This window comes from Scylla paramamosain, chromosome 5, assembly GCF_035594125.1.
Source record: "Scylla paramamosain isolate STU-SP2022 chromosome 5, ASM3559412v1, whole genome shotgun sequence".
Classification (NCBI taxonomy): domain Eukaryota; kingdom Metazoa; phylum Arthropoda; class Malacostraca; order Decapoda; family Portunidae; genus Scylla; species Scylla paramamosain.
Window position 1 is genome coordinate 33,092,556 of NC_087155.1, and position 10,774 is coordinate 33,103,329.

General features: G+C 37.7%; 2 protein-coding genes across 5 annotated transcripts in view; one reads left to right on the forward strand and one right to left on the reverse strand.

The window, feature by feature from the left end:
• The window catches only part of LOC135100859 (solute carrier family 22 member 15-like), a 15,146-nt gene extending 12,793 nt beyond the window's left edge, over window positions 1-2,353 (reverse strand). Inside the window, exons 1-2 of one of the 4 annotated variants that reach the window (XM_064004367.1) lie at window positions 2,215-2,353; window positions 1,555-1,640 (exon numbers count right to left, since the gene is read on the reverse strand). The gene's annotated coding sequence lies outside the window, so the exon portion shown is untranslated. Of the gene's footprint in view, window positions 1-1,554; window positions 1,641-1,730; window positions 1,798-1,851; window positions 1,871-2,030; window positions 2,149-2,214 lie in introns of those variants that run through there. The other 3 variants (XM_064004368.1, XM_064004370.1, XM_064004369.1) reach the window with 3 other exon arrangements.
• Window positions 2,354-2,780: 427 nt separating this feature from the next.
• On the forward strand, window positions 2,781-9,860 carry LOC135100861 (tRNA N6-adenosine threonylcarbamoyltransferase, mitochondrial-like). The gene is made up of 9 exons (XM_064004371.1): window positions 2,781-3,368; window positions 4,973-5,082; window positions 5,236-5,369; window positions 5,651-5,775; window positions 6,796-6,924; window positions 8,265-8,469; window positions 8,601-8,749; window positions 8,939-9,150; window positions 9,699-9,860. Exons 1-9 carry the CDS (start codon window positions 3,144-3,146, stop codon window positions 9,772-9,774), a joined length of 1,365 nt encoding a protein of 454 aa, XP_063860441.1. The 5' UTR covers window positions 2,781-3,143; the 3' UTR covers window positions 9,775-9,860.
• The last annotated feature ends 914 nt before the right edge of the window (window positions 9,861-10,774 follow it).

Consider the following 10,774-nt stretch of genomic DNA (forward strand, 5'->3'; position numbering starts at 1 on the left):
CTTTCGGCACTGACTGTAGGTAGCTGCCAAATACTGAAATTCCTAAGATGGTAGTAGTGGCTCAGAAGTCTGGCAGGCTCAGCTATATGGTTGATTTTCAAAAGCATGGCATGGATAACTGCCTTAGGCTCCTAGCACACAAGTATTACCAAATACTATGAATACTCCCACATGAGGATCATTTTTTTTTTAATATGTTGTTTGGAGGTTAATGATGATACAGTGTATATTGTATTGGTAAAGAAAGATATGTGTACTATTAAGATACTGTGATACAAGTCAATTACTTATTTTTGTTTATTTTTTGAGTTGTTAATTTAGCAAGAAACAGTAAGGGAGTACAGCATCACCTACTCAAAGGAAAGAACTGTGTGTCTTTCATCTACATGACAAAAGTTTTCATGGATGATGATTAGCAATATTTACAGCTTTTATAGATATCACATTTATTCTATTATTTATTTATTTATTTATTTTTTTCATGTAGGAAGGACACTGGCTAAAGGCAACAAAAATCTTGATGCCTGAATTTCATTGATCATGAAACTGTGCATAATGGTTCTACAGGTCTCTCTGCATTACATCAGCATGGGATCTAATTTGCTAATTTCTTCAAAGGAATTGATTTATGTTTGCACTGTATGAAAGGGACACCTTGTAAGAGTATTTGTTTACAAGTGAGCAAGATATGCTGAGAAAAATTCTCATTCATGTGCATCCACCATCTAAAAGCCATATTCTAGCTTTAGGCTTTAAAGTTTCATACAAAAACCTGTCTTCTGTGACCTATCAAAACACACACAAGTATTAAACAATATGAGAAACTAATTCTGATACATATACTAGCACAACAATTCTGTTCCAACAAGACACTATGCACATATGATATCACACAGTTGTTTCTCAAACATCGAAAGTGTTTTTTAATCAGTTATTTCTTTGGTTATTGTGAAGACTGTCACCAACCAAGAGGTAACTGTGGTGTAATGGTTAGCACATCTGCCTGGTAAGTGGAAGGTCCCAAGTTTGATCCCTGGGTGGTGCCTGCCTATGCTGGTGAACCTCCTACTCTAACATGGCACAGTGAGTAGCATCTGGTACGTGATTCACATTCCTTGGACTAGCCTGGCAAGGGGGGGGCCTTATGGGGGAGATGTGAGGGTTGTCCCTAAGAGGTGATTGTGGTGTAATGGTTAGCACATCAGCCTATGTCCTGGGTTTGATCCCTGGGTAATGCCTACCTTTTCTGGTGAATCCTCTACTCTAACAGTTATTGTGGTGATATTAGTCTTTCCACACCAGCTCTCAAGTCACCAGTGGCCTTCAGTAACACACCAGTATAACTCATCAGAATGAAACTCAGGTAAGGTAAGTCCTGTATTACTTTACCTTTCCATTTCAAAAGTGGCAGTAATTTCATGAGGGGGAGGAAATAAAATCACAAAAATCCATACCTCACCTTCAAACAAATCATTAGTTCCTAAGGCAAGACACCTATACTTGTATGCAAGATCACATATACTAATAAATTAATCACAAAAAATGATAACTTACCATTTAAGTCAGTCAGTAACTGAGAGGAGACAATTCAACAACTGAAGAAGTTATAGCAGCTAAATGCTTCCATGGACAACCAGAACCTGCAATGATGATAGTTTTCAGTAACGAGTCCTTCCACCTTTGTTTTGGTGTGCTTTAGTTGATACCATTAAAGTTCGCTGTAAACTAACCAACTCATATAATAACACGCTTGGAATAAGGTCAGCAGCCAATCATTTCAGAAGCCGTCATTAAAGGAACATATAGGGGTAGTTGTGACCACAGCAATCCTAGATAACACGGGGTTTGTACCACGGTTGTTGCAGCAACCAGTGTTGTCTCAGCAAAAGCACAGTTCAGTGCAATAGACGAGTCTTCATGCAAGTAGCAGTCTTAAACTTTCAACCGCTGACCTGCACTCCTAGACAAAATGAACAGTATTTCGAATCATACTTAAACTTTATGATGATAATAGAACCAAACAGCTTTACCTTTAAATGTAACAGAGCGGTACATGACAGATGTAATCTTATCTCTTGCACTGTACACATCTCCGCGCAATAAATCCCTGCACATGAAAAGTTCACAGTAATCATTAGCAGTTATTTAAACCTTCATACTACACAGTGTGGCCAAGGAGCTTCCCTATGGTGCTACGAGCGAATGTGTACTTACATCTGGTGGCTAGACAGCTGTTCCCTCCCACCTGTAGCGAACCTCGTCAACGTCACTACAGCTGGCACGAAGATGTCCAGCTGAGCGTGAGGTGAGAGGCAGGTTCCAAGGTGACTAGAGCGCTGCCCTCTTATATTTGGTATAAAAGTCTCACCTCCTAGACGACCTCGTTTTATCATTCTTTCCTTATCTTATTACGGTACACGGAGTTCACAGATAGCAAATGCCATAACCTTAGCTAACTGATTACACATTGCTCTGCTGCCTTGGTCTTGCTACTAACGTTATGTTTTCCTTATTTTTTTTACTTAATTTCTTTTTTCTTTTTTAATTTCTTACATCATCATCATTATGGATTTTTTTCTCCTTCCTTCTTATGTAGTACAATGCATGAAAGCCGTAATTAACAAAACTACCACAACATTGATTAGATTGCATATTAATTCTACTAATCTATTTGCATTTGTGAGATAGTCTGAATGCTAGATATTAATTAATTAATTTATAATTATTATTATTTGACTATGTACAACAAGAGCGTTCCGTAACAACATATACGATATTTTGATTATAAAAAAAAAAAAAAAAAACATCACACCGACACGTTCACCTCGCAGATTTGTACTACATTCCGCTACGCTGCAGTCCACTTACTTTTACTCCACTAGTGGATCGAATATCTTGGAAACCGTGCAATTGTCAAATAGGCTTTGGCCCACCACTACTTGGCACCCTCTCCTCATAAAGTAAACAAACGCACGTGGGCTGTCTCTCTGCTGTTACCCGGTGTCATTGCATCAAAAAGTTAACCTCCTGTTTTCACGTCACGTTACTTTAATGTTCATTTGAAGGGGTAATTGCACGTGAATATGTAGCACGTGCCTGGCTACCTTCCATTGATTTTGGAGAACGAATTTCCCGCGAGTACGATGGCAAATACATTGACTGTACGGTGTTGGAAAGGCTGGTTGAGAACTAACAGTCTGAATAATGAAATACGCAGAAATTATTATCATTTGAGCAAACGCAGGGCAGTAGCTAGTGCGGCCAATAACGTCAAATTCGTCACAAGTCTCACTGGACAATGGGCAAGAGGACAAGCCTCTCGCCTCCAGTATACTCATTACAGAGGCATTGCCACCTGCCCACCACAGGTAAGTAATGTCCCTCACCTCAGGGGTCATTGCAAGGAAAGATAAATTAAATACAATCCTTAAATAAAAGAGCGGAGAAGAAAAAAGTTTATATTTAAGTTGGAACTTTGAATGGTTACAAAATTGTGAATCTGCAGTTCCATAAAAAAAAAAAAATCTTTAGAGGAAAGCAGCTAAGCAAGATATTTTCTCCCTCATGGAAGCTTCAAAGTCATCCTAATATTTATTTGCCTTCTTAACAATGACTGCCATTTGAAAACTAAATTTAATTACACATTTAACCTAACTGGCAGGGAACAAGGCCTCCCTGAAATCCATCTAAGCAGGGATACCTGACATCTAAACTAAATCTCTATTCTTGCCCGAGTAACAATGAAAAACATTTCAACACTAAATCAAAGTCCATAATTGTCATAAGCAGTGGCATACCCAGAAAATTGAAAAAGGTGGTAGCCAATATATATATAGCACAAAACTTAGTCATTAAAGGTGGTACTATAGGTACAAAAGTCAATCTTACAGGTCCTATATGCATCTTGTGTCACCTACCACTTTCCTTGTCATAATACTGAAGCATATTACATACCACTGTTACCAGACAAGTTTGCTTGGTGCCTCTGCATTATAATTATATAGTGCTCCATTTACTTTGATAGCATCTAACACCTAAAATCAAATAAATATAAGAAGAAAGAAGGAAAAAGGGCTTACACATTTGGCTTTCATTCTCTCTGCCCATGCTGTCCCTTTCTCTTATTCCTCTTCTTCCTGGCTCCACTCCTGCTACAAACACCCCTCCACCACTTTCAATTGACAACATGACATCACACTCACCATACAGTCTAATGAACCCATCGTTTTATCATCTGACTCTTTTTTAACTCATAACACACCTTATATCCTACCATTAACTCAAAGAAAACCAAAGGGGAAATAACTCGGTCACTCAGTGTCACTGAGCTCGTAACTCCAGACACGCACACACATATGTATTCGTAATCTTAACACCAATGTTCATTTTCCTATTATTTTTGTTTAATAAATATATTTATTCATTATTATTTTTCTTTGCAAAAAGGGGGCCATGGTCACATGGTTCCCACCCTCTCACTAGTCATAAGCTCTTAGCTGGGGCACCACTTAAAATCAGTACAGACTAAACATGAGACCACATCTTACCCTTATCATGACTGCTGAGAGACTGACAATATGGCATCAACCCAGAAACCAGGCTTTGAATAACAATAGGTGAAGTAATGGACACTAGTGATTGGCTTGCAGAAGCAGTGGTATGTATCAAATTTGAAAGCGAATATGTATTACTTAACTAAGTTAACTAAGGGCTTCATTCCCTTAGACCTGCCAGTCATGGGAAGTGCTGTATGTCATTCTCATAACCACATGACATAAAGAGACATTCCAAAACTAAATTTAATCACATGGGATACAGGGGGTCCAAAATACTCAGAATATTGATATCAAAGCCAGGGCTGTAGCCATACTTATTTGCAGTGTATTGTATGAAACTGCAGTAATACCGTTATGTGAAATTGAGAAATTCACACATATGAATGTAATATACAGTTTTTCTTCATACTGAACAGTACGTCCTGGGCATAGAGACAAGCTGTGATGACACTGGTGCTGCTGTTGTCTCAGATGCTGGGGAAGTCCTTGGTGAGGGTCATTATAATCAACACAATATACACTTGAGGTATGAGAATGTTGCTCCAAGTTCAATAATATAGGCAGTTTATTTATCAGTGAAATACAGTATGTATTTCAATATGTAACTAAAACCTGTTTAAGCTAAATATATGTTAAAGTTCTGCAGTTTAATAAAGAACTGTGTTAATAACCTTAACAGGTATGGAGGCATCATTCCCCATATTGCACAGGACCTGCACAAGAAGAAGATTGAGCAAGTGGTGACTACAGCAATGGCTCAAGCAGGGTTGTCATTTGGAGATTTGGATGCCATTGCTACCACTGTCAAACCAGGTATGCAAGAATGACCTGTTATGCAAAGGAGAGCTGAACCATAAATTCATTCATGGTGGTATGGCATTAGCCCCAAGAAGGTTGAACAGGAAATTTTTTACATATTGTGTCAATTGATACTGGAATATGCTTGGTTGTGTTCTGCAAAAGTGAATGGAACTTGCAATTGTGATGCATATTTAGTCATTACCATTAACTGACCTGTTTTACTTTACAGAATACCATTATACAAGATACAGTTGAAGTTGTGATGTGGGGTTATAATGAGATTATATTTACAGGTATGTCGATGTCTCTGTCAGTGGGAACAAGTTATGGAAAGAGTCTTGCTTTAAGCACTGGCAAACCTTTCATCCCCATTCACCACATGGAGGCTCATGCATTAACTGTTCGCATGGTGGAGAAGGTAGGATACACGATACTTAAAGCTTATCATGGGTTGTAGATTGATGTCGTTGGTGAAGTCTTTTACTTTCTTTATATTAAATGTCTTTTTCTTACATGTAAAAGAAACTGGCTAAAGGCACCAACATTTTTCAAAATGACCATTTCTTGTTCTTCAAAGAAAAGTAGCAATAATTGGTATCCAAAGGAGGTATCTTACACTTTTCTCTTGAAAGTTCAGTGTTAAGAAGACTGAAAAAGGGACAAAAGGAGAGTACATGTTCCTGAGTTTACATGTAGAATGAATTAAATATATTGGTTGAAATAAAATCTCAACTTTTAGCAGGCTTACTTTTATATGTGTATCTTAAAGCAAATCTTTTTTGGGGCTGCAGTGGTACAGTGGGACTGTGTGTGATTTGGGTCCTCAGGCACACAGGTTGGAATCTTGGCCACAGTCCGAGGGTAGGAAGGGCATTCACTTGGGATAATGGTTCCCAAATGGCAAATCAAAAAGTCTTTTGTCAGGAGGCACCATCCTAGCCCTAATAGACTAGGGGAACCAGTTGTAAAAAAAAAAAAAGAAAAAAAAAGTTAAAGCCAATCCTCTTGATGAAGATTGGAATCATTCTGTCATTAATTTATTTGTTTCCTATATATGAAGCATCTAAAATCACAACAGTGCAAGCACCACTGTGAGGGAAATGGAGTTAATGGTGCCTGGCTCCTCGTCAAAGCTTGTTTTGTCTTGTCATGATGAATTTTACATTTTTATGATCCCAGCAATGAGGTCATTTTCCTTATTATGAGAGTATATCTCTCCAACATCAGCAGGTGAGGAGCTGGGAACCATTAATTCCATTTCCCTTGCAGTGGTGCTTAAGCTTTTGTGATTCTAGATGCCTCATATATTCTTACCATAGGAATCTTTTAGCTTGCTAATTTTTATGGCCTTGATCTTAGAGCACTAATGTGCATTTGTGTGTAAGTCTCTTGTACTTTTTTTGTGTTGATACAATATTGTATTAAATATTGCATTCAGGTGGAGTTTCCATTCCTGGTCTTGCTGGTGTCTGGTGGCCACAGCCTGTTGGTGCTTGCACACAGTATAGACCGCTGGTCCATTATTGGCCAAACCATTGATGACGCTCCAGGAGAAGCCTTTGATAAGGTATGTATAATTTTGTGCTTCATTTATTTTGAACTGTGCCTTGGTAGGTATTGCATTTCTAAGGAATGAATTTGATTTTGAAAAGATTAACTTAGGTCCCTTCTTAGTGTATCTCATGTGGGGTCCCACATGGTTCATCTGTATGTATCTTCTCCACTCTTCCCTGTCCCTGGCCAATGTAACAATCTTCCTCATCAGTGTTTTATTGTTTTGCAGCGCTCAACTGCTGCCACCAAGTGGTGTTTTGTCTTCCGCTGGGCTTTCTCCCATGAACTTGTCCATATAGCAATACCTTCTGCCATCTCTCCTTGCTCATTCTCTCTTTGTGTCCAAAACATCTTTGTCAGTCTTGTTTAATATCCAGTATTCCTCTTCTTTCTGCAAGTTCCCTAACTCGCATTTGTTATCCTTAGTTCCCATCTGATGCCAAGAATGCTTCTACACCAGTTAATTTCAAATGTCGGAAGTTTTCTTTCTTTTTGCTTTAAAGATGCAGTATTCTGAGCCACATATAGCCACTGCTGACAACCTCATCTTTAGCTGCTGGGGAGGTGTTTCTGTCCTTCCATATCTTACTCAGCCTCCCTAGTGCAGCATATCCTTTATTAATTCTGTTTTTAACTTGCTTGAGGTATCTCAGTCCTCAGTGAATTGAACTCCCAAATATTTAAAGGAGCTGTTTTGCTCTTTCTCCATTAATGTAAATATTTAAAATTTCCTTCCAGTCTTCATGGATTTTGTCTTTTGCTTATTCATTCTTAATTTGTACCTGGTATACATTGTGTATACACTATTGGTCATTGCCTACAGTTTCTCTGATGTTTCAGCCAGGAGAACTATGTCATCTGCATATCTCAAATTTGTAATGAGTAGTCCTTTTATTTTCACTCTGTACTCCAAATGTTCCTCCAGTGCCTCTCTCATTACAAACTCCAAGAATAAGTTAAATAAATGTGGGGAGAGTGGGTATCCATGCCGCACTCCTTTTCTTATATTAAACTTTTCTCTCACTATTTTACCTTCACCACTGCTCTGGTTTTCCTTATTTATTTATTAGGATCACAAAATTAATTGAATATGATCTCTCAGAAAACATCCTAATTTAGAGAGGAGATCTCCATATGCAACAAAATAACTTTCCTTCTGTCCAACATAGTGATGTTAAAGAGTTTCTAGTCCTTAGTGGTACTGGATTTGAGAAATAAGATTTGTACCAATAGCAACAAAAATGTTTCTATTCATTGTGTACTTGTATTGATTACATAACTCAATGCCATAATAATGATTTTCTACCACCTAGAGGTTTACTTTTATCGGACTCACAAAAGCTTTACTTTCAGGGTGCTCGACGACTCAAGCTGCGGAACATCCCTGAGTGTGCGACAATGTCAGGTGGACGGGCCATTGAACACTTAGCACTGAAGGGTGATCCACGTGCTTTTGAATTTCCAACACCAATGTGGAAGTACAGAGATTGCACCTTCAGTTTTTCTGGTCTGAAAAATGCCATTAGAAAAATTATAGAAAAATTGGAGAAGCAATATGGTAAATGTTCACAAAGCACTCTTATAATAAAATTATTGTAAACACAGTCTTATAATCATAGGACATAAGCACAAAAGTCTCTTGAAGATGATTTAAAGATTTAGTTTTACATAATTAATTGTATTTTGCAGAAGTTGAAGGTGGAACAGTTCTTCCGTGTGTTGAAGATGTTTGTGCCTCATATCAATACGCCATCACCAAACACCTGGTGAGGCAGACGCACAAGGCCATGTTATTTGTGGCTGTACGGGATCTGCTTCCTGAAGAGAACCAAACACTGGTATGACCTCCTCCTTCTCTAATACTTGGCCATTTAATATGCAAATATAACACATATAAACTGTATTCTTGACAGGAAATATGAGTGCAGATGACTGGTTTTTGTGAATTTCCTCCATCACACTTCTACTGCTTCAAACTAGGCCATAACCACAATCCATTCAGTATGAAAACAGTCATGTCTCTGCAGGTTGTGTCGGGTGGCGTGGCGTGTAACCAGTATATACGTGCAGCACTTCAGAAGCTGTGCACTCATACTGGATATCGGCTTTTCTGCCCTCCACCTAAACTGTGCACAGACAATGGGATTATGATAGCGTGGAATGGCATGGAACGCTGGAAGGCTCAGGCTGGAGTACTGTATAACAAGCAGGAAATAGAGGATGTTACTTATGAAGCTAGGTACATAATACTTTTTTTGGGGTTAGATTTTCTTTGCCTTTTACTTGTGTATGGCTTTTTTTTTTTTGCTTAACTTATAAACTGTTGTGCAAATTGTTACTGAGACTAGAGGGTGGGATTGCAAACAAGTGATGTTATCTTGGTAAGTCTTTTTATCTTGGTCCTCTCTCTTTACCTCTAGTTAATGTTTTCTTATATATGCATGGTGTCATTTAAGAATATGTAAAATGTAAAAGAGGAATTAATGAGATGGTGTTTGTGAATTAGTAATGTTCACCACTGAGTCCCATTAATTTTAAAGCATTCATAAACTCTGTGAAGTGTGTGGTTGCTCCTTTCCAAACATTCTTCTCATACTGTAGCCTTTCCAGTATTATTCAGGTTTTTATGATATACAGTATTTTCATTTGTATTTGAGGAGATATGCACAGTCTGAAATTGCAGTGAATCACAGACCCTTTATGTTATAGAGATAATTTTTTTTTTTTTTTTTACATTTTCATGTTTTCGTGTGCTGCTTGGTCTTACATGTAATTTTCCCCTTTCAGATGTGCAATTGGTGAAGACCTGACCGAAGATGTGCGTGATCTTGGTATCAATGTAAAAAAATGGGTAAAATTTTGATGAATAGTGATTATTAATTTTTCATTTGTTATTTATCTATGAAAATTTGAAACTCAGTAGTATCAATAAAGAGTATGTACATTGAACAGCATTTTAAATATTGATCTACCTTTCAGTTAGAATCCTGCTATTGGTTCTGGTATAATCAATAGAGAAATTCATAAGTTGCTGAGTTTTTTTCATAATTTCATATTTTGTTATTCTGTAGATATGAAAAATTGACAGGAAATAAAGTCATGCCTTCTATAGCTTATATAGCTAAAGTTTGTCTGTGATTCAAGAAAAGTGACAATACTATCATGCATAGCTATGGGTTACTCTTAGCATGGTATGATACTCGTCAGCAGACCTAGAGAGAGAGAGAGAGAGAGAAAAAAAAATTGTGTAGTTCTTTAAATGTGGGAAAGTGAATGGATATATACAAGGACAATTATGGTTCAAAACTTTGTGGATGGTGATCACTTGAGAAATTATAGATTTTTGTAAGGATAGTGATGACTCAGTACATGTGGAAATCATGTGCTTGACAAGGACCCTCCAAGACACAAATACAAGTTTAAGCTGTCTGACATCATTACAATTTTGGGTAGCTTGATGCAGCAATACTATGCTTTCTAGGTAACCCTTCAACAACTTACACTCTCATGGAATAGCCTCATGAACAAGATTAACATTTCTGAAGTGTTTCATAATATACTATTGTAGCTGAGGAGTGGATAATTTCCCACCCATAACAATGATGAGCTTACAATACCTAGAGTGACCACTACGCTGCTTTCTTCCAGGGGTGGTGTTTGGCAAAAAGGAGAAGCGTTAATTTCTAGTCCAATCACTGTTTGTAAGAATGAGTGTGGTAGGTATTTAGGTCATATCCCTTGAGAAAAAATCCTTGGATCCATAGGAATAGGGGGCAGCATCTTCAAGAATAAAAAATCAGTCAGTTAACCAATATATCAATGGATAAGAAAAATGCATGCAGGAAAAAAAAAAAGGATGTGTG